The sequence below is a fragment of the Pituophis catenifer genome, unplaced genomic scaffold (genome assembly GCF_029215685.1).
Source record: "Pituophis catenifer annectens isolate HBS135680 unplaced genomic scaffold, rPitCat1.0.hap2 SCAF_14, whole genome shotgun sequence".
Lineage (NCBI taxonomy): Eukaryota > Metazoa > Chordata > Lepidosauria > Squamata > Colubridae > Pituophis > Pituophis catenifer.
Genome location: NW_027256894.1, coordinates 23,316,828 through 23,339,472, shown reverse-complemented (window position 1 = coordinate 23,339,472; position 22,645 = coordinate 23,316,828). Strand labels below are relative to the sequence as shown.

Sequence of the window (22,645 nt, the reverse complement as noted above, 5' to 3'; positions counted from 1 at the left end):
GGCCAGAGAGGATAATAAATAGATCGAAACTTCAGGATATGTTATAATACTGACTTGATCTGCCCGGTGGCGAGAGGCAAGAACTTTTTCTCCTGAGATACAAGAAATAAAGGCCGGGAATGGGGGTGGGGGCACAGGGGTACCCTAACACTGTACCACAGGGTGGGCTTGCTGAGAGGCTGCGGCTGAAGCGTTGGCTCTTCTCACACAGCCCAGATGTTGGCCAGGACTTGGCAGAGTCTCTCTGCAGCATGGCCCCTCCACCCGCCCGCCCACCCACCCATCCCATGCTCGGCTCACTTTCTTCCCAGCGAGACCCCTGCGGGCGTTTAGCCTTCCTCTTCCCGCAGTTCGCTCGGGAGGAACTTATACTGCTGCTGGCGGATCTGGGCCAGTTTTTTCCGAGCTTCCTCCAATTCCCGTTCCTTCTTCAACATCTCCTCCTGGGCTGCGATGATCTGGGGAAGCAAGGCAAGGATGGGGCTACTGAAGTCCGAGATATGAAAAAACCTCCCCACACAAGGAGGAGCTGGACCTGGGAAGAGTTCAGGTCATGCAGCACCTGAAACTCCCAAGGGAACCTCTGAAGCTGCCCTGCCCTCTCCCTCTCCTTTCTCCCTCGTCCCAAGCGGAGAAGGGGCGACTTCCGTCTTCCTGAAGTAGAAGGAGCTGCTCTCTCCCAGGTCCAGCCAGTCCATCCTTCCTCCTACGGACTCCACCCATCCTCAACCCCAGAAGAAATGGGGGGGGGGCGGGGGGGCACGGTAGAGAAGCGACTGCATGGAGGGAGCAGGCTCACCTGCGCAATGCCCCCCACGAACTTGGTCTTCACCACCACGTCGTCGTCATCTGCCTTGCCAAAGGCCGCCTTCTGGGCCGCCCTGACCAGGTTGTCCGATGCCCGTTTTACGGCATTGCCCGCCACCTGTGGACGGAGAGCAGAGACAGCATGGAATTGCCTTCTACTCAGACCGGGCGTGATCAGAAGATGTGCTGTGTGCACAGCCTGTGAGGAAAGAGCCTGATTCAAGTCTCCCCCCCATCCGCTCGGGGCGCCCTCCCTGCCCATAGGCCTGCTCACCTGCAGCCTCCTCATGGCCTCGGAGTCCTGGTCCGCCTTCACTTTGCAAGCCACCAGCAGCTGAGCCGTGGAAGCGGCCACTTGCTTGGCCGAGGAGATGAGCTTCTCCTCGCTGGCGTGGCCTTGGACCGAGGCATTGGCCGCCTCGCAGAGGTTGCTAGTTGCAGCTGCCACCATCCGGGCCTGTTGAGGACACCCGAAGAGGGCCAGGCCCCACCTGAGTATGGAACTGGGCCGGGTATCCTCCAGATCCAGTCAAAGGAGGACAGGTGCTCTCTCCTGAGGCTTCGTTCAACTCTTCGTGGAGGTTTTTCCCTCCAGATTTCTCGGAGGGGGGGGAACCACCCCCAGCCCCCAAGAGGACCCTCCAAGCTTCAAAAATGAATGAAGAAGAGACTCACCGCGGAAATCAGCCCCTGAGACCACTGACCATCATCGGCGGCGTTGGCAGGAATGGCCCCCACCTGGAAGCCCAAATTGAAAAAGCCCCTCAGAACATTTCAAAGTGTGCTTGTTTGGGGAATAAAATGGGAAACTTTTTTGTTTTGCTTTCTAAAGCAGCATTTCTCAAGCTTGGCTACTTGAAGATGGGTGGAAGTCAACTATACCAGCGTTCCCCATTCTGGGAACTGGAGTCCACCCGTCTTCCAGTTGCCACGCTTGAGAAGCTTTTCTAAAGAATCCTTTGTCTTCCAGAGGGTATCAAACCGCACACTTGGACACTACCCCCCTGCAAGGAGATGGCACCCTCCAAGCCCCCCCGTGCTTGGTTTTTTCTCCCTGCTTCTCTGGATTTGCTCTGGGTTTGGGTTCACCGATCAGACGAAGCTGCAAATGCAGGTCTGCCTTTGGGTCAGCCTCATGCCAGCCTGGCCACCCCTGTGATTTTAGACTTAGAGCTGGGAAACATTCCGATGTAGAAATATACGTGGCCAGCAGTGGGGACATCTGCGCATGTGCGATGCGTGCCAAACGTGCACAGCGTGCATGCATGTGCAGTGCGCACCATATGGGAGGTGCATGTGTGTGCGCGCAGTGCACGCCAAAAGGAGGCCTGGGGTAAGTAGAACAGTGCACACTGTGGTCAGGTATGGCGCGCAATCTTTTTTTTTACTTTTAAAAGCATTTTTTTACAACCTATTCGGGTGATAGGTTGTAAAAATTGCTTTTAAAAGTAAAAAAAAAAAGTCTGACAATCGCACAGCTCAGCTGTGATCGTCAGAGCCTTTTTTTTTAACTTTTAAAAGCAAAAAAGCAAAATCTTCTGCACATGAGCAGAGGGTACAAAACAGATTACTTCCTGGTTAAAACCAGGAAGTAACGACAACCGGGCGGGTGGGTGGAGCCTCGTGTCACGATCACTATTGGTTCTCCGAACCACGATCGCTACCGGATCGGGCAAACCGGGAGCATTTCACCCCTGGTGGCTAGGATTCGTTGGGCAGAAAGGATTCGATAGAAAAGAGGAAATGCTCAGAACGCGGGGCAGACGGCTCAGGGAGCTTCCCAGTGTCGGCAGTGGGGGTCTCGGCCACCCACCTTGCCTTGGGCGACCAGTTCTCGCTGGGCAGCAGAGGCCGACTTGACCAGGGCGCTGGTGGCAGCGGCGATGGACTTGGCCGCTTCGAGAATCTGTTCTTCAAAGTCGAGGGTCTCGTCCGCCTGCTGCAATCAGAGAAGAAGCCCATCAGGCTGGCCGCGCCTGGCCCTTTCCACAACTGACCGCCTGGCCTCGCCCGGCTACCGTATTTTAAAACCTTCCCTTCAACAAAACCCACCAGATTAGATTTTGTGGCCATGCAGGTCAGCCCCCCATAGGGAGGTCCAGCCTCTTGGAACAGAGCAGCAGAGAAACCAAAGCCAATAGATAAACATTAAATCAAGCGCCTGGCTGCATCTCCCTCCCTCCTTCTCTCTCTCTCTCTCTCCCTCCCCCCCCCCCCCCCCGTGCAACCTTTATACCAGTCTGGGAGAGAGGAAACAAAACATCAGAAGAATCTGCAAAAATTCCTCTAAAACCTCTGGGTGGAATTTGTTATTGCCTCCTGCCGTGTCCTATGGAAAACAACGCCCCCGGAGACAAAGCGAGACACCGTAGGAATGTTTGATATATAGTTGGGCTAAATTACAACCTAATATATCAAACATATCACACAGAGTCTCGCAGGACAAAAAAGGCACTCGGGGAGGAGGAGAGGCATGCTCAATGGGGGAGGTTCCTGCTGCCCACCCTCCAGCGGCTGGACCCCACGGGCCCAGGTCCAGGGAGCCTCAGGGAGGAAGGCCTCCATTGCAAGAGAGGTCTCCTGCTGCCCCCAACAGCTTCTCGGCTGAAAGCACACAGAAGATTTTCTATCCCATGTTAGGAGCTACAGGCAAGGAGACGATGATTGCTTCCCACCAAGGTTCTCCCTCTCTCAACATATTGGGAAGCCTCCGGACCAACGCAAAGCATCGGCTTCCGTTTCAACCTATCTCAGAAAAGCTCAACTGAAAGAGCTTCACAGTGTGACCAATAATCTCTGGGCAGCTTCTGCGTGGGAGCAAAAGGAAGTGGGTGGTGTGCCACGAGTCACTTGTGTGTGGCCTCTTCTGATCTGGCTGGTCTTGGAAGAGCAGCGGCTTTGGGCAGGTGGTGTTGTTCCCACGTGGCTAGGGGAGGCCTGAGATGGCAACCAGAAACAATGTCCTGCTGAAGTTTCCTCACCACAGACCTCTCTTGAGGTGGCAAGGTCTCCCCGCCTCAGCCAAGCCTCTTCTTCTGCCCTTGCAGATAAGTTGGCACAGACCCTGGCCAGACCCCTACTCTTGTTTTTCCGAATCAACTCTTTGGGGGTCCAAGAGACCATGGTTTCTCAACCCCATTCAGCTAAGACCACTCTAAGAGCACCCCATGCACCTCCTCAGCCCTTCATCCCTGCCTGCCTGTGGGTCTTCCCCAGAAGAGGGTCTCCAGATTGCAGCCCCCCCCTCCCCTGCTCACCTTGGGCTTGGCTCTGGGTTTCAGCTGCTCCAGCTTTTTGGCAGCTGCTTCAATAGAAGCAGCAGCTCCGAGTAATTCCGTCTCGGCAATGACGGTGGGGTCTTCAGGGTTGACCCATTCGGTACCTGGAGATTGTAGACAACAATACAGGTTATTATAGTCCGTTATACAACTAAACTAACAACCATTTGATTTCCTCAGCTGGGAGACAGATGCAGCTTGTGTAGTCCTCACATCTTCTCATATATGGTCTTGTTTATTTCATCTGTTGTGTGTTACCGGTACCTCTGGACTTCTGTTTGCTGTAATGTCTGCTCATTGACCATTTATAAGCAAAACATTTCACCTTGAAGAGATGCCGCACCAGGTCACAACAAGGTACCAGAGAAGGTTGTTGTGGAAAAGCAGTGGAAGGAGACCCCCTCAACTCAAACTCAACACCTGCATGCCACCAACTCCAACGGGGCTTCTTGGGCTTCCTAACCTAGGTGCAACGTATGTGGGAGTGACCAGGGCAACGAGGCCAGCCAAGGATAAAAGGCAGCTTAGCCCGCAGCAGGAATGTGGGTGGGCAAAAAGCCTTTCCGGTTTTCTGGGCTGTAAAGGAGAAGGGGGAAGAACTGTCCTGCCGGAGCTGAAAGATTCTGTTAATGGAACCTTACACCGAAGTAGCATTAGCTCATCTGGTTGGGTTTCCTGTCTAGTCTACTTATTAAGGCTGACACAAACCCGAACCCGCAGCCCTGGGATTTTCTGCTGGTCTCCTTCCCAAGGTCGAAGAGGGTTTATGCTGTTCAGCTTCTAAATCTAGATAAATTTAGGCCTACATAAGGAGGAGGAGATGATTCTTTTTCTCAATTTAGCTCGGCCAGGACAGATCCAACACGGCTGACTTCTATACAAGGCCCTTGTTTGGGGTTTTCCCCACGTGGGTCCCCTGCTAAGAAAGGGATGAAGGCCAGGAGCCTTTTGGTAGCAGCCCCTGCCCAGACAAGGACCTCCCTCCCCTCCCCTTCCTTTCATCTCCACAGGAGGCCAACGTGGCTCCAACTCTACTGAATTTTGAACTGCATCAACTGATTTGATTATACTGTGGATAAATCAACATGTGTTTAATTCTGGCCTCTGCTTTCATGCTGTTTTTAAAATCTGAAGATTGAGTTGGGCGCCCCAGTGGGACAGTCCTGGAAGTCCTGAAGCAGAGCCCCTTCCTCAACTACGCAGCAATTTCTTGCATTGCTCTCCATCTCCCCGACTCCAGTGCAATTTCCGCAGGAGAGAAAACCTACCTTTCATGGCTTCGGCAGATTGTATGAGCTCCGTCACAGCCCCTGCGACCCCTTTGGACAAGGCAGTCAGCAGGTGCTTCAGCTCGGCACTGGGCTTCTGGAGGATCTGTGCGCATTGAACGGGAGGGAGGAGAAGGTTTCACAAAAGGGGGTTTCTGTAGCATCTCCCCCTTTTTTTCCTCTAAAACCTCCCGGCCTGGCCAAAACCAGGCAAGACGTAGCCGGCACGAAACACCCCCTGATGCCAACACAGAGCAGTGTGCTTGTCAGGAAGGGAGAGGGGGGAGGCGCTCTCTTTACCATCAGGACATGTTCCAAGAGCTGCAGGTAAGCCAAGGTGCACTCTGTCCCATAATGCAGTGCCCTCATCCGCACGTCTTCGCTGACATCGGGGTGGTAGGAGGCTTGCTGTGGGGCAGAACACGGAGCCCTTCAGAGGGAGCCAAAGCTCCTGGAAGAGGTGGGGAAGCCACTAAAAAGGGTGCCCGCCCAGGTTGGGTCTTTGCACAGCCTCTGGTGTAGAAAAGGCTCAGACGCCACCTTCCTCTGCAGTCGATGCCTCGCCCCTCCTGCTCAACTGACTGGGGATGGGGGGGCTTTCCCAATCCTGCATGCCCCCCAAGAAATGAGCATTCCCCTTTCAGCCTCGCTGAGGCATTTCCACTCCCAGCTGCCAAAGAGCTGCACTTGATGTAAGCAGCCTTGAGAACCGAATCTGAAATGCGTTGGGCTTCTGAGACACCAAAGGGGCTGAGAAGATTCACCACGTGCTCAGGTTGCCGATCAAGATCCCTTCTGCCCAGGGGGAGATCTCAGCCCCTCAGGCGACAGAGATGCTCTGTGCATGTGGGCTGCAGGAGGAGACACCCCCTCCCCTGATTCCCCTCTCCCCACCCCTGGGAGGACAAAGTTTGACCAGAAGCAGCTTGTGAGTTTTGACCTGGGATCTGAGCTCGCTCTCCGTCTCTTGGCCAGGATGGGATACAGCAGTTCCCAGGGCTGGGGCTGCTTCCAAAGGGGGGGGTGTCTTTTACTCCCCATTCCCTTCCTCAAACAAAATTCCGAACCAGGCTCTGCACTCCAAACAAGAGATTCCATCTCTATTCATCTCACACTTACACTCAAGCACAAACACACAGATACACACTTACTTACTTACATACTCACACAGCCTCTGAATCACTGTGCAGCCCTCTTGGCTCCCCAAAATAACCTTTATTTAGTTCTCAAATAAACGTCCCTCCCCCCGTTTCTTTGCTGTCTTTGCTTAAACTCAAGAAGAGGAGTCCAGTGAGGTATGGAGCAGCCCCCACTTCTGCCTTGTGCCCTGAACTGGGGGTTGGAGGGAGGCTGCAACCCGGACTCCTCTCCCCACCCACAGCCCCAAAGAGGCTGTCTCTGGGAACTGATCCAGCCCCTTTGGAAAGCTGCCCATGTTCCTTTCAAAACAAAATCACTTGGGGAAGAAGACAAACCGATCTTCAACGCAACACACAGACCCACGAACACTTTTCAAATGCAAATCTGCCCTTTCAGGAAATAATTTCTGAGCCCGGGAGCCCTGAAGGGACCGGGAGTTTACCTTGCAGGCAGCCAGCATGTCGGCCACGGCTTTGCGGCTGAGGTTGGCCGTGGCGATCACATCCTCTTGCCGGCAGGAGTTCCCGGCTGCCACGGCTTTGGCTGTTGCCATGGTGATGCCTTTCGTCATCCGGATGGATTCTTCTGGAGAGCAGGTCTTCTCGGGAACGTCCTTGGACTGGAACACCTGGAGACGTGAAGGAGGGGGGAAGAAAGGTCAGGGGCGTTGCTGGGGAAACATCAGGAAGCAGTGGGGGAGGGGGGGAGGCTCAATGCAAACGGGGTCAAGAGAAGTCCCGGTGTGAGGCCAGGACTACAGTGTCCATCTCCATTGAAGAAAAGCCAGCCCAGAGCTGCCAGGGGAGAACTGAGACCCTTCCTCTAAAAGGGCAGCAAATCTGGGGCTCCCCCAAAGCTCTGAGCAAGAAACCACGGGAATGGCAGGATTGTGGCCTGTCCCCAACCTTGAAGGGAAGGTCAGAAACCGATGTTCAGCTGAAAAGCAGAGCCCTCCCCATCACCATAAATCTCAGTTTTGCCAGGTTGCGTGGGACGGCTTGGCGGTGGGACTACCGTGAGCTCCTGCTTGATGTACTCTATGGTGGCCTCCAGCGCCCTGGTTCCACGCGTGGCCTCGTCCTCCACCGCCTTCACCGTCTTCAGGAGGGAGGTGACGTTGGTCACCATCACCTGCAAGGGAGGAAGAAGGAAAGGAGGCGTTGCAGCAGGTCTCCCTGGAGGGCCAAGGAAGCCCCCTGCAAGGCAAGGCAGGGCCGGTCCTTCCCGGGTGCAGAGTTTCAACAGCAGCATTTGGGCAACCGTGTGGGGAATCCAGCCCCACTGCGGAGGAAGGGTGGATGGATGGATGGCCGATGGAGAAAAGGGGCAAATGGGAAATCTCACTTGGAGCCTCAACAGCAGGCATTGCTTGAGCAACCATCTCTCTTTGGGAGGCTGCAAGAGGAGACCCCGGCTGGTCGAGGGTGGGAGAAATGAGCAGCCGGGTAGCATCACCCATTATATGAAAAGGCATCCGTTTCACGAAAGCCTTTGGGTACAACTGATCACGTGCCTTACGTCCTCACGAGCTGAAGAGCGAACAAACGAACCCTGAACAGAACTAGGCACTTCCCTCAGACGGAGCGTAATCGGCAAACCTCAAAGCTGTTTGCAAGGAAAGCCAAAAGCCCAACGCTGCCCCAGGAGGAAAGGCAGCTCTAGTGCAGAGAAGGGCCACCGCATGCGCCTTAAACAGTTGGGGGCCATTATTTGCCAGTTCTGGGAATTTGGGTAAAAGCAGGAGCAGGAGGCAGCAGTGGAGGCTCCTGTGGGCAAGGAAAGCCAATTCTCTCCCATACCTTGGCAGCCCCCTTGAGCTGGTACATGGACGGGTCGTCTGCTGGCTTGCTGGCGGCTCCTTTGGTGGCACCGATGAGGTCAGACAAGGCCTTCGCCACATCCTTGATGGCATTGATTAGCACAACCTGTCAGAAGCAGGGCCTGTGAGTGGCTCTACAGGCTCCCCATTGGCCAAGTCTCCTGGCCTTTGGTGAGAAGGTATTTCAGCTTGTAAAGTCAACCAGCATTGGAGAGCAGGTAGAGATCGTGGCAACAGCCAGAGACGGGCAGCTCTATGAATTTGATCAATGTTTGTTTGCTTGTTTTGTTTATCGAATTTATATCGCCACCTATTCGCACATGGCAACTCAAGGCAGCTTACAGAATATAAAAACCTCATTTAAAACAATAAAACGCATAAAAAAGAATCAAATAAATTAATATAATAAAATATATTATATAAAATATATAAACAGTAGAACAAATACCACTGACCCACAGCTAGTTACAGGCTCCCAGACCTCTTGGCCCAGTCTCTGGACTCTACTCTGGCACAGAGGACTTCTCTCTGTCCACTCAGCTTCGCTTCAGAAGCCCAATTGAAGGCAAGAGGTTCTGGGCGATTTGGGGCTGACCCAGCCCCCCCATCCAATCCCAGCCTATCCCATGACGCCCCTCCATACACACCTGCGTTTCAGGGTCATCTGAGCCCAGGCTGGCTGCTCCCAGCTTCACCACCTCTGCCAGTTGCGTGATGGTACTGGCCGAAGACTGGGCTGCTTGGGCCAACTTCTCCTGGCTAGAGGCGGCTCCGGAGACCAGCAGCTTGGTGTCTTCAACCAAAGTCTTTGCAGTCTTTAGAATATTTTCCCTGGGAAAAGGAACAGGGCGGAAGGAAGCGGGGTAAGCAGGAGCAGGCACAAATCAGGCAGCTCCTTCCCTTCCTTGGCCTAAACAGGTGCAAAGAAATGAGAGCTGTTTATGCCGTTTTTATTAGTGCACTTCTGACTGATTGCCTCTCGCATTTGAATCCTGCTTTTGCATTCTACCTCCTTTTAGCTTTAATCACATTGGGTAGCTGATATGAACTTTAAAAATAAACCAATTATTCTGATTTATGCTCAGCCACAATTATGACGGCCGTATTTCCAAAAACTGTCACCGTAATTAACTTTGAAATTAGTTCTAAAGAGTGGACGCAGGTCCACATCTTATTTCTTAGCTCGGGGAGTTGATCTGAACAGGGTGTTGGGTTTGGGGATAGTTTGTCTTTCTTAAGATTTATCTTTACAGCAAAGAATTTATCTTTACCAAGTTGTCTGCTGTTTGAAGGTGAAGGGGGAAAAAAATCTCATTTAGGCCAAAGGAAATTAAAATTATTTCTGAGTTTACTGATTCAAGACACAAATTCTCTGTAGTCCAAAGGTATCCTATCTGAAATACAACAATACACTTAATTTGAATTTGGGGTTTCGAATAACATCACATAAATGCTACTAATAGTTATGGGGGCACAGTGGTTAAAATGCAGTACTGCAGGCTACTTCTGCTGACTGCCAGCAGTTTGACAGTTTGATCCTGACCGGCTCAAAGTTAACTCATCCTTCCATCCTTCCAAAGTAGGTAAAATGAGAACCCAGATTGTTGGGGGCAATATGCCGACTCTGTAAATAGCTTAGAGAGGGCTGGAAAGCACTGTGAAGCGGTATATAAGTGCTATTGCTACCTTCCTTCTTTCCTTCTTTCCTTCCTCCCTCCCTCCCAGTGGTTAGAATGCAGCATTACAGGCTAACTCTGCCCGCAGTCCAGAGTTTGATCCTGACTGGCTCAAGGTTGACTCAGCCTTCCATCCTTCCGAGGTCATTAAAATGAGGACCCAAATTGTTGGGGGCAAATATGCTGACTCTGTAAACTGCTTAGAGAGGGCCGTAAAGCACTGTAAAATGGTACACGTCTAAGTGCTATTGCTATTACTATCAAACCAACAACTGAGTGCACTTTCTTCATGAACCTCTACATTGTCACTTCTTTCCAAACCCCCAAACAATTTCAGAGTAAACTTACTCCCAACCACCCCCTCCCTCACTATGTACCCAGCTTCACCTGTGATCGGCGAAGGATTCGTTGTTCTCAGCATTCAGTGTCCCGGCCGCAGCAAACAAGATGGTGGTGTCCAGGTCAGCGATGATGCCGGAGACGGCGCTGGCAGCGGTGATGCATGCCTGGGTGCCCTTGTTCCCTGCCTGGAGAGCCGACAACACCAGGGACACCTGTCCAAGAGAAGAGACGAAGGCGGATGCAGGGATAGCCCATCGAAGGAAGGATGGCAAGGGAGGGGGAGGGGGTCCCACCGTGGCAAGCACCCACCTTTTCGCTGACCGTCCGGGTGCATTCGATCAACTCCCGCTTAGTGTAGGCATCGGTTGGACATATCTGCAGGGCGCCGGCTTTTTGGACCAGGAAGATGCAGCTGTGTCCAAGTTCTTGAACCCGGGTTCTGATCTGGAACCCTATCTGTGGAGCCGAAAGATGGCAGAAGAAAGAACAGCCAATGAAAAGGCTCCTCTGTGGGTGTCCTCCCAAGCAGAGAGGGAGGAAAGGCGGCCAAAGGGCTGCAGGAAAAGCTAATCAGGGCTTAGGATGGGCTTCCAGCTGGTGAACAGGAAGAGGCGTCTTTAGACAAGCTTAAGAAATCCTAAAAAACACCCCTCTCCTCTCTTTTAATATAGAACCAATGTTATATTACTGTCTGTTATGTTGTCTGCGGCTGTTGTAGAATAAAAAGCAAATTAAAGCCAGGACTAACAGCCTCCCTGAACAACGGAGAGGAAATAGATCAGAAGAAGGAAAAGCCTCATTAAAGGAAAATCTTCTGCAATGGGTGAAAGGGAAAATTCCAAAGGCTTCTGATCTTGGGGTTTGCTTGCTCAGTTTTCTCTTCCCCCCAAATTAGAAGGAAGGCTTTTACTCTGAAAGGGGGATTTTATTCTCTGCGTTCTGAAGGGTTTCCCAATCTAGGGGGGGATGCAGGACTTTGAACCTCTGTAGCCGCTCCTAGATCTATGGTGGGCGTCTTGTTTCCCACAACCCCACGGGGCGGTGGGGAGGGGGGCTCAAGTACTTAAGAGGTGACAAGGATGGCAGACCTCCTCCGGTTCCGCAGTCCCCGCTGCCATCCGGCCCTGGGAAGCCAGGTGTCCGTAGTCAGTGGTCATTTGCGAGGCGAGTCCCCCCAGTTCCTCTGGATTAGTGACTGCCTTGGTCATCTGAAAGGATGGAAACAAGGATGAGCATCTTAGTTTGCCACGTTGCCTTGCAACACTGACTGGAAGACCTGATGGGGGCTTTTGAAGACCCTGCCCCCAATTTCGCTGTCTCCCCTATCTTTCTCCTAGTCTCCTCCAGTGTTTTGACCTATTTTATGGAGGGATTCTCTCACAGTTTGAAGGTCGGTTCTGGCTTGTTCCGAACTGTCCCTCCAGCTTTCTATTTTGTCCCTTGCAAAAGGCCCCGTTTCTGGGCATTTGCCCAAGGCTCGATCTGCCTTAAATTAAAAGCGAAGCCATGAAGCAGTGCACATGCTTCTCTTACCATCTCCTGGGCTGTGACTGCGATGGCCCTGCAGTATTTGACAACGGTGGTCTGGTAGTCGACAAAGGACCCTTTGGGATCGGACGGTGTCCCTTCGTCTAGCTGTGTGGCGGAGAGTGTGGAAAAGAGAGGGAAGATTCTCAGCAAGGGAGAGAAGAAGACCTCAACCTGGGACCCTCCAGAGCTGCTGGACTACACATCCCATAATTCATAATCAGCCCAGCCACCAGCTTCAGGCTATGGGAGCTGAAGTCCAACACTGCTGCACATCACCTAGAATATCTGACTGAGAATGACCAAGATGCAAGAAAAGGTTGAAGCAACCCCATTTTTTTGGGTAGATCCCCAGTTGGAAGGCCAGTAGACTAATTTCCACTTGCCTGGGAGAAGGTCGGCAGGGCCTGGCGAGGAAGCATTTCCCCCAAATCCCCTTCCCCTATTTCAGCCACTACCATAATAACAGGAAAATTGCTGAGAACACTTAAGAAATGAGTGAAGTAGTTGGATAGTTAGTTGTCAGCCTAGTCTGAGCCTCCTTGGATGCCCTGAGAAAGCTGCGTGGGCCCCTCAGGAGAAGGAGCAATGGCTCCAGAAGGTTCTTCACCCACCTTACTCATAGCTTCAGCGATGGAATCCACCATGTTCCCCACCATGCCTACTTCACTGGCAGCCTCATTCAAGGTCACCATGATGTCGTCCACGGCTTCCTTCATGAGCTGTGCTGCTTCCAGGATGGCATCATGCGTGTGGGACGCCTGGGAGAAAAAACAGAGACCCATTAGCCTTTCCTTCCTTTGCAATGCAGCCACGTCCTCTGGTGGGACAGATGTGGGACACCGACGGATCTCCAGGTTCCTCTAGAAACAGAGCATGGAAGCTGCAAGGAAGAAGAGGACTCCTTCTGGAGCAAGAGGTTTCTAAGAAGGGCTGCAGAATGGATCCGACGGAAAGGACGTCTCTCCAAAAGGCTTTTTCCCAGGTTACTGCAACTGCCACTCTGAAGAAGGGCAGGTACATGTTGAATTAAAAGCTTTCTGGTGTATCAAAGAGGAAATACAGCAGCTGTCCAGAGCAGCCCCAGTATTTACTCACAGGATCTTAGGAGCAGAAGGGACCACCGAGATCATCCAACCTAAACCTCTGCACAATGCAGGGATCCGAATTCGGGGGATCCTAGCAGCAAAGGGAGGCCATCCCCTCTCTGGGTCACTGCTTCCACAGTCAAACTCTTTGTGATGTTTGGAATTTCCCCCCCTGAACAATCAAGTCAAAAGCAGTTCTTGAAAATGTTTTCAATCCCCCACTTCCCAATATCCGACTTCTCAAAAGTTTATTCCGAGCATTCTTTTTTTTTTTAAACAAAAAAAAAAAGCAATTAGATTTTCTGCCTGAGCGCCTTGCGGAAGACCCTAATCAGACGGAGTTGATTACCGAAGGCTGTGTTTTTAATTAAAGGCCCTTGCTGGAGAGGCAGCAAAGGAATTCTCCAGAGCGCTCATCACGTACCGGCGTCTGAAACGTGATTGCTCCCAATTGCGTATTTTTAGACTTGTAACATGCAAATCATGTTTTCTTGCTGAAATTTCCCTTCTGACAAATGAGACATGTTTCAGGAAATAAACTGGCTCTGGCTGACTGCCCTCCACATATGCCAAATTAAACCTCTCGTTATCCTGAGTTAGCCCAGCCTGGCTGGGAATTTGGGGAGTGGGAGACCCTGCATCATAAGGTTGGCAAGGCTGAAAAACATGGCATGAGACGATGATGGGCAAGTGAAGAGTCAGTTGAGGATACTGTGCAAAGGAAGAACACAGATAGTTCCCAACTTACGACCATTACAAGCATGATGGGCAGGTTCCATTACAGTCATAACTTGAGGACTACTTGTAAAAAAAACCACCTGAAGCTGAAGTGTTTCTTTCTGTTTTAAAAACTTCCTGCAAATACAACAGCTGCTCGGAACTGATCTCCTTAATCTGTCCATTTATTTTTAAAATGTCTGCAGTGCTTCTTCTTCTTCTTCTTCTTAGGAGCCACGTTCCAAAGCCCAGCTCCCCCTCTGGGAATCTCTTCCACCAAGCAGGATTCCTGTTTCATTAGGAATCTGCCCCGGCCGAAGAGGCCACCTCAGGTCACTTCACTTTTCCCTGAGGGATCTGCCCCCCTCAGGTATCCGCCCCATCTCCCATCTGCCCCACTGACAGATCTACCTTTGGATTCCCCCCTCCTTCCTTGGCCGCGTAAAGCATCTGGAGGGCCGATTCCGCCAAGGTCTTGGTCTGATCCAGCAGGTTCATTTGCTGCTGGTGATTCATCAACTTGGAGACGACACCAATGGCCGCCAGAACCAAGGGTTCAAAGTAGCTGGAGAGCTGTGTCACCTGAGGAGGTCAGGAAACCAAGCAGTCAGACACGCCAGGGTGCCCTTTCTAAGACGGGTGCAAGGATTCCACCCCACCCACCACCCACCCCCTCCCACAAACCAGCTGTGCTGTGTGCTCTTCAACCTTGATGACTTGAAGCACGCTGGCTGGGGAATCTTGGGAGTTGATGTCCACACATCTCAAACTTGCCAAGATTGAGAAACTCTGCCATTTCTACAGTTCAGAAGACCCTGAGAACAGACCCCGGCCACCCCTTGAACCCCTACCTTGTGTCCAAGCTGAGCAGCCTCCCCTCGGGCTGCCGTTGCAATGGGATCGATGAGATGGCCAATTTCCTGGACAACGGAGGTCAGCTGCTCTTGCAAGGCCTGAGAGACAGACAACAATGGCTATCCCCTTCCCATCATAAACAATTAGAAAGCTGGTAAAAACAGCCCCGTTGGTGAAGATTTTGGCTTCCCAGCTACTCCTTGGGCAGCTCACCAAAAGGTGAACTCAATAGCCGAGTCCTGAAGGAACTTCCTTCCTCCATTTACAAACCACCATTGTTTCTGTCTCTCACCTGGGCCAGGTCTGCTCATCTGTAGTGAGCAGTGAACCCTGGGAAATTCTTCTAGGCTGTTTACACCAGGGATTCCCAACCCCTGCCGTGCACTGGTACCTGTTAGGAACCGGGCTGCACAGCTGGAGGAGAATGGTGGGCCAGCAAAACTGTGCATGCACAGGATCCTCTTTTCCCCCCTCCCCAATCCATGGAAAAATTGTCTTCCATGAAACCGGCCCCTGGTACTGAAAAGGTTGGGGACCACCGGTTTATACCACAGCACTGCCTCCTCCGTTCAGTCGGTGGCTCTTCCAATTTGCATTTGAAGGGGAAATACACCCACATCTGGTGGATAATTGGTTTTCGTTCATTTCCGTTTCGTTCGGTAAGGGAGGTGTCCTTTACCTCCACAGAAATGTCATCCCTGGTGGCCAAGTTCTGACTAACGGCAGCGAGGGAGGCTTGTTCGATATCTCTGATGCACTTGTTGATGCCATCGATGGCGTGGTCACACTCCCGCTGGCCTGGAGCTTTGTCCCTGCAGAAAACAACAGAATCGCTGAACTGGGCCTGCAGGGAAAATGTCCGGCATGGGGACTGTCGTCTTCAGGATTTCGCACTCTTGATTCCTCTCCTACCACCTTGCTTGGCTTTCTGCTTTGCCCACCCACTGGGCCCCCGGGTCCCTTCGGACGCTTAGAGCATCAGGGGCCGACACAGAATCAACCATGCAGGAGAGGAAGGGAGGGAGGGAGCTCCACCTGATGGAAGTGATAAGGCTCTTGATGGACTCGGAGACAGTGTGCGAATGTCCAGCCAGGACAGACCAGGTGCTGGGGTCCTTGGGGTTGATGGCCAGGGAGCGAGCGGTTTTGATCAGGAAAGACGAGCTCTCCAGCATGGTCCGAGCTGAAGCCAGGATGGGCTCCTGAGCGCGAGAACCCTGGAAAGAGGCGATCTGATGAGCCAGCTACTTCCAGGGGGTTTAGGCCTCCTCCTCCTCCTCCTCCTCCATCAATGGGTGGTAGAAGAGAGCCGGCTTTGGGTGCCCCCATGTCGGTGGGGCTCTTACCTCAGCACTGATCTGAGCAGGAATGCTGGCAAACTCGGGATTGGAGGCGAAGGCGGTCAGGTTTTCCACGGCTTCAATGAGCGGAGCAGCGGCGGTCCGGCACTTGCCACGATTGTCTTCTGAAAAGTCTCCGTCCAAAGCCTGATGAGGAGAAGCCAATGCGGTTTAGAGCTCAATTTAAAGAAGAAAGAGCAAAAAAGCAGGGGACGTTTGCTCAACTGTGAACACAAAACATTCAAGGGGGTCGCTAAACCTCCTCCTTCAATGGGTCAGAGGTATTTTGGGGAAGGTATTGGATAAAAGTTGGGTTCAAATTCTCTCCTCAGTTTTGAAGTCCACCAGACTCATTCTCCGATCTTTTTCTGCTGGGACGTTATCTTTTCCAGGCTCCTTCAAAGAAGCCCAGAGCTCCCATTGCAAACTGCAGGCAGCTTCACGCCCCACAGGGGACGCTGAACCATGATTGAGTGAATATCTCAGATTTGACTGGGTTCTCAGTCCACAGGCAAAAACAAATAAAGCCCACTGCTCAAGGCAGACCCCCCCCCACCTCCACCCCAGCTTCCTCCTTTAAATACATCGTGGTGATCCCAGACTTAAACTTTTGGATGGCGACCAGCTCATGATCCAGATCCCTGTAGCAGTGCTTCTCAGACTTGGCCATTTGAAGATGGGTGGACTCCAACTCCCAGAATTCCCCAGCCAGCATGGTTGGGAAATGCTCCCCTATAGGATTCAGAAGCCAATATCTCTATTCCTACTTTCCTAGACCAACACTCCGAAAATGAGACCTGAGTTCTGAGCAAGCCCGGAAGAGGGGAAAAATGAGTCACCAGCTTTTGCTTGAAAAGGAAGTGGAAAAACCAGCCGTTAGGACCATTCCTTCCCCAGTCCTCATTAAGGAGATCAAACTTCCCCAGGCAGAAAAATAGAAACCTATTAGAATTAAAGTCATTAAGTGAAATCAATGGCCCGCCTTAAAAATTACAGACTCGTTAATCTAATTGCCAGCATAATTTTGGCAGATTAGAAACAAAATCCGTCTGCATCTAGCATTTAAATTTTAAAGGAAAGGAAGTTTCCTCACCAGCATTTACAGAGATTTCTCAATGGGCAGATCTGGCTCCCTTAAGTTTCTTTTTCCTTGAAAACCACACTTCTTTCTGGTTTCCATCTTTTGGGTCAAGTAGAAGCAGCGAAGGGATACGCTCCATATGTTCCTTTTCAGAGGGCTGCAAAACCTTATTTGCTTTCTCTAGTTTTTTACTGAAACATTATCTGCATTTTCTTTCCTGTTTGCTAAATGTTTAGATTTGGCTTCTTTGAGATTTCTGTTTTTATCACAACTGGCTTATTTTAAATCGTTGTTGAAGACCCTTTGGGGATTTTAGGATGTTTCAATCTTACTCCAAACCTCATTCATAAAGTGGTTGGCACTAAATAATAACAAATCGACTGCAGAATAATGGAATAAGGCACCAATAAGGTGCCTGAAAGAAATCTTAGGATAAAGGCAGAAAATTAAAAAATCCCCCAATGGGAGCAGTTTCCCCTCTGCCTCTTTCCACACCGCCCACTTTTCACGCCTGGTTCCTGGCTTTCCAGCTTCTCTTTCCTGTAACAGGAGAACCGGAAGCCTCTGGAGACGATGGCCAGGAAATGTCCACTTCACGGCCCTGGGCTTCCTGAGGGACTCGGAGAGACTGCTCCCTGCCGCCCCTCCCTTGCAGATTTCTCTGGCTTCTTTCAAAGCCCCCATTTCGTCTCTGTTGGAGGGCTCAAAGACGTCGCGGCTCTCCCACCTTGATAGTCTTCACCAGGTTGGCTGTGCTGTTGGCCACCTCCTTGGCTGACTGGACAAAGTGCCTCTTGGCCACGGGGTTGGCCGTTTTGGACGAAGCGATGCGGCAGGCGTTGCACAGGGCAGATGTGTGCTTGGCCACGATGGTGGCCGCCGACAAGACCTGAAACAGGCAGAGAGGGGGGGGGACTCAGGGCTTTGCACACCCGGAATCCACGGAGTGGATCCTTCTTCAAGGACCTGGGGGCAGGAATGGTCTATCTGAGCCCAGGCAGGGCAGCTGTCGGTCAGAGGAAACAGAAGCAGAGATGGAGGCCATCGCCCGGGGAAAGATCAAATCTGTCCTCCCACAGGCACTCCGTGGTCACGGGGCATTCCCTCTGCTGGTCGCAAGGAGCAAGCAGGTGGAAAGCGATGCCCAAGGGCAGAGGTGGCCCAGGAGAGACCCATGTCTTGGCCAAGGTCCCAGGCTCAGTAGAAGCTTCCTCTGATCGAAAAGGCCTTTCCCAGAGGCAACCTTCTGCTGGACAAGGGCCTCCTTTTCTTTTTTAAACCATCTTGGGAGTATTAACAGTCTCCTCTGTGTGTGTGTGTGTGTGTGTGTGTGTGTGTGTTGCTGACCAACTGCTGTTCTACCTGTCCCAAAGGGAGCATTACCTGGGACGGACTGCTGGCTGGATCCACCAGGTTCTGGCACGCCATCTGGATGGCCTGGTTGGCACGGGCAAACTGGATGGGATCCACGAGGCCCTGTTGACCAGCCTGGCTGTTGGGGTCCGAGATGCCCACCAGGTAGGCGGCCTAGGTGACAAACAAGAGGGGGGGGGGGCTTCAGCAAATGGAAGCGAAGAGGAAACTCCCTGGCATTTCAACACATTTCAGAGGCAAAGCAGAAGTCCAGGGGCCCCCAAAGGCTGGGGAAATGCGAAACGTGACTTCGGCCAGCCCATTTGCAGAGCTGCCCTTGGGCCGGATCCCACATATTTCAGGACTGTTTGGGAGGGGGCTTTCAAGGTCCCCACCTCAACCATCTTCAAGCAAGGTTGGCATTTGCTGCCCAACTGTGAACCTGGCAACTTGAACTGAACATAGTTACTTGGGAAGGCACAGAGTGACCAGGCTAAAATAAAATCTGCAGGCTCCCCAAATGCCACCCCTGCCCCAATAACCCACTGGACCCAAATCCCTGCAAAGTGCCCACAAAAGGCTGGAAGGAAATCAGGAGGTCCCAGTGTGGATTCAACACCAACCCAAACCCACCTGAGCCGCTGCTTCGGTGAGACCGCAGAGAGCCTTGGAAGCCACCCCCACACACTCCCCGAAGACAGGCAGGTCGCCGGTCTTGGCGTTCTGGGAGATGCCGGCCATCGCTTCCCCGAGCACCTTCGGAAAGAGCCCGTGTGAGAAGGCCATCCTCGGGACTCTGTCCGGAGAAGACCTCCCGGCTCTTCCTTGGAGAAGAGGCACCATCTCCCCGTCCAGCCTTTCCCCGTTTCTGGAAAGAGCTACATCTGGGGCCTCCCTCCAGTTTCCCTCCTCTCCCCCACCCCACCCCTCAATTGCACTATGTCCACCCGGATGGATTTCCCAGGGAGAGAGTTGGGAAGGGCTACCTTGGAGTTCTCCATGACGCCTTCAATGCAGTCGAAGTAAGACTGGTCGCTTACGGGCTCGCTGGGATTTTCCAGCATCTCCTTCACGGTCTGAAAGGAGAGCAGCCCAACCCAAGTAAGTGCAAGGACTTCCAGCTGACCCCGGTCAGTCTTCCTGGATGATGGCCGGGCCCATAGACCCCTCCCCCTAATTCTGGCAGCCCGGCTGCTGAGGCTGGATGGACAGGAACCCACCAGTCATCCAATCGCTCAGAGGGGCTTCACTGCAAACTAGAAGGAAGCAACCTTCGCAAGACAACGGTCTTTCTGGGGGAAGCCCAGGAGCCACAGCCACACAGTTCACACTCTCCAACCCCACAAAATTGCCTGGAAAGGTAACGTGATGAGCCAAGGACAGACCTCCAGTTCCCGGAGAGCGTTGTCGCACTCCTTCTGGCCAGGCGCTTGCTGGGTACACAAGGTGATCAGCTGGTTGATGCTCTCCGTGACCGCCCTGGGGACAAAGCGGGAGGAGAAGCTGAAGACCCCCAAGAGCAGCCCTCCAGCTCACCCACTCATCCTCTGCCCTGCTGCTCCAGCACCCAACCCAGGCCCACCGCAGCCCTCACCTGGCAGCCGCCGCTAAGAGGTTCTTGGCGTTGGGAGCGCCGGGGTCCACCGACAGAGACTTGGCTGCCAGAAGCAGCTTGCTGGAAGCCATGGAGATGTTCTTGAGGTTCCCGATGACCTGAATCTGGTCCTCTTTGGTCTGTGAAGCAGAGAAGGCACCGCAGGGGCTGACTGCTTGGGTGGAGAGCCAACTCTATTCCTGGCGCCAGCAGCATCGGGGGGAGTCCCACTTGGGTAGGGCGGTGCAGACGGAGACCCAGATCACCACTGCCTGCAAGGACCCCCAGCTGAGCAGACAATGCTTTGACAATCGGGCCTTGACCGGAAAATCCAGCCCGGAGGGCAGAGCCTCCCAGCCTCTGTGCAGCCCCGTCTCTGCCTGGCACAGAGAATCACCAGGCACAGCTGGTCCAGCGGCTGCCCTGCCCAGCAAATCCATTGGGCACAAAGGACGGGCCAATTAGTCTGCAGGCTGCAGGGACGATCCTTGGCAGGAGGCTGAGAGAGCAAACCCAGACGGTGGGCTTCCAGCAGTTATGCTGAAGGGGGCGAGGGCGGAGTGGGGAGATGCAGGGACCCCCCTAGAGCCCTGGGATCTGGCACGTCACCCTGGGCCCTAAGCAGGAAGGAGTTTAGTGGTTAAACATGACTAGACAGCTAAGCAGCATCTAGGAAATCCCGCAATGGTACATTAGACCCAGAGAAACATCCCAGAGAAAGGATAAACCATAATATGCCTTAGAAAGTTGCATGGATGCATAGAGCTTGGCTGGAAGGACAATTCTATTCTTCTCAGGTTCCCAGAATGCACCTTTCCAGCATCAGCTTTAGCAGGACAAGCCAAGAGAAGCAACTCTGCTGCCCTTGGCCATTCTGCCCGGGAGGGGGAGAGGAGGAAAGGCACCTACCTGAGCTTGGCCGGCCATTTCAATCCCCGCGTCAAGAAACTCATCAAAGTCCTCGCTGAACTTCCCTGAGGCGGCCGCCAGCTCCCCGCTCTGGCCCCGCGTGGAGTGCACCACCTCCCCAGCCGCCTGGTTCAGGTCGGCCGCTGCCTGGTTGAGCTCGCTCTGCGCTTCCTGGAATGACTTGGAGCTGGGGGGCAGCTGCAAGGGGAGGGTGGGATTAGGAAGCCGTGGCTGTGCCTTGGCACGTCACCAAGCACCCGGGTCTTGCCCTGCGTGCTCGCCCTCGACAAGGCCACAGACGGACACAGGCGGTGCTGAACAGGGGAAAACTCTGTGGGTTCTGCTTCAGTTTGCACATACCCCGGCCTCGTTCCGGGCAATGCAAGGACCAGAAGCCCATCACCATGCTTTATGCCGTCCTTCTTTTGAAAGGCCCGACACACCCACGCAAAGCCCTTCAGGGGACACCACCACTTGCCCTGATACCCTGGCAAAGAGACCTTGCAAAGAAAGGGGCAGACTCGCAGGAGGCCTCCTTGGCCACGGGGGAAGTGGCTCACCGATTCCACCAGCAGCTTCTTGCTGGATTCGCCGATGCTCTTCAGTGCCACGTCCACGTCCTTCTGGCCAGGGAGGCAGTTGACGCAGTTGTTCAGCGAATGGGACACGGCTTTTGCCACCTAAATGAGACACACCGGCAGGCGAGAGGAATCAGAGGACGGCAAGTAGCCCCAAGACCCCCAACCTTTTTTCCTGAGGCTCTGACAGTTGAAGCCCCTTTGCTGGATCAGACCCCGAGGCCGCTGGAGGGAGCCAGGCTCTCTGAAGCCCAGAACAACCAGGGAGCAGACTCGCAAGCAAGGAAGTCGAGTAAAATGCGTTACAGGGTAAACAACGTGGTTTCAGATGGAAGGAGAATTCAAGGGATTCAAGCGGGGGGGTCTTGCATGGGGGGGGATTACAAATCTCAAGATGGCACCCAAACACACAGAAATATAAGAGGAAGAGTTTCAATTGCTCCATTCTGGCCCGATCATTTAGAGCACAATCTGCAGACACTCCTGGACTCGGGGAGAATTTTGGGCCAGGGAGGCAGATGAGGGGACAGTTCTGAACAGCAGCCGGACTGTCCGAGTGGCCGCAGCCACATGACCCCTTTTGCCAGGAGCGGTTCTGATGTGGGTGGTAGCTGAGTTGGGGCAGGGTGAGTGGCAGTCCACTCCTCTCTCTGGCTGCTCTGCACCCACCTGGGCCAGCCTCTGCTGACTCTCGGCATCCCCCGGAGACACCAGGGCCTGCTTGGCCTCCTGGATGAGCAGAGCGGAGCCTTCCATCACGTCCCACGCAGAGTCCAGCATTGCGCGGGCCCCAGCTGGGTCGCCTGTGGATGCGGCCACGCCCCGCGCCGCTTGTGCCAAGGTCTTCAGTGCCTGGGCTGTTTCCCGGGCAGCCACCCCTGGAGGAAAAAGGCGGGGAAGTCCAGTCAGCAGCCTGCAGGCTGTCCCTGCCTGTCCCAAGGAGAAGACAAGAGAGGCCAAGGCCGAGCCGAGCCCAGTGGCCAGCGGGCATCTTGGGGGCTGCCAGCAGGACATGCAGCCATTCTCTTCTGTAGAGAGATTCGAGGGGAGGCTGTCCTGGACCTCAAATCATGAGGTAGGAGGTGAGAAGGCAGAGCTTCTCTGGAGCTGCCCCCCCTCCATGGGAACCTCTTCCCCACCCCAAGATTTGATGGCGCTGTTCAGAAAGCCTTTGACAAGTTTTGCAGGCTGCTTACAAGCCAGGAGGCACATGGCTGTCTTTATTGTCTGCTCCTTTCTGTATTTTATTGAATGGCATGGTGCTGCTTTTATT

The 22,645-nt window shown here is 53.2% G+C and overlaps 1 protein-coding gene across 4 annotated transcripts in view; it reads right to left on the bottom strand.

The window, feature by feature from the left end:
• Positions 1–285: 285 nt before the first annotated feature.
• TLN2 (talin 2) overlaps positions 286–22,645 on the bottom strand; it is a 62,242-nt gene continuing 39,882 nt past the window's right edge. For all 4 annotated transcript variants that reach the window (XM_070953711.1, XM_070953712.1, XM_070953713.1 and 1 more), the window contains 31 exons: positions 22,042–22,250; positions 21,355–21,474; positions 20,795–20,992; positions 19,886–20,025; positions 19,677–19,770; positions 19,278–19,367; positions 18,925–19,047; positions 18,322–18,465; positions 17,666–17,827; positions 15,864–16,004; positions 15,553–15,734; positions 15,197–15,329; positions 14,514–14,615; positions 14,074–14,244; positions 12,472–12,618; positions 11,864–11,965; positions 11,419–11,538; positions 10,640–10,786; positions 10,376–10,542; positions 8,960–9,143; positions 8,293–8,418; positions 7,508–7,624; positions 6,936–7,121; positions 5,654–5,761; positions 5,354–5,459; positions 4,065–4,189; positions 2,621–2,746; positions 1,483–1,545; positions 1,082–1,264; positions 800–925; positions 286–458 (listed from right to left, as the gene is read on the bottom strand). In XM_070953711.1, the coding sequence (XP_070809812.1) occupies positions 330–458; positions 800–925; positions 1,082–1,264; positions 1,483–1,545; positions 2,621–2,746; positions 4,065–4,189; positions 5,354–5,459; positions 5,654–5,761; positions 6,936–7,121; positions 7,508–7,624; positions 8,293–8,418; positions 8,960–9,143; positions 10,376–10,542; positions 10,640–10,786; positions 11,419–11,538; positions 11,864–11,965; positions 12,472–12,618; positions 14,074–14,244; positions 14,514–14,615; positions 15,197–15,329; positions 15,553–15,734; positions 15,864–16,004; positions 17,666–17,827; positions 18,322–18,465; positions 18,925–19,047; positions 19,278–19,367; positions 19,677–19,770; positions 19,886–20,025; positions 20,795–20,992; positions 21,355–21,474; positions 22,042–22,250 (4,271 nt within the window). In that variant the 3' untranslated portion in view covers positions 286–329. The remainder of the gene's footprint in view (positions 459–799; positions 926–1,081; positions 1,265–1,482; positions 1,546–2,620; positions 2,747–4,064; positions 4,190–5,353; positions 5,460–5,653; positions 5,762–6,935; positions 7,122–7,507; positions 7,625–8,292; positions 8,419–8,959; positions 9,144–10,375; positions 10,543–10,639; positions 10,787–11,418; positions 11,539–11,863; positions 11,966–12,471; positions 12,619–14,073; positions 14,245–14,513; positions 14,616–15,196; positions 15,330–15,552; positions 15,735–15,863; positions 16,005–17,665; positions 17,828–18,321; positions 18,466–18,924; positions 19,048–19,277; positions 19,368–19,676; positions 19,771–19,885; positions 20,026–20,794; positions 20,993–21,354; positions 21,475–22,041; positions 22,251–22,645) is intronic.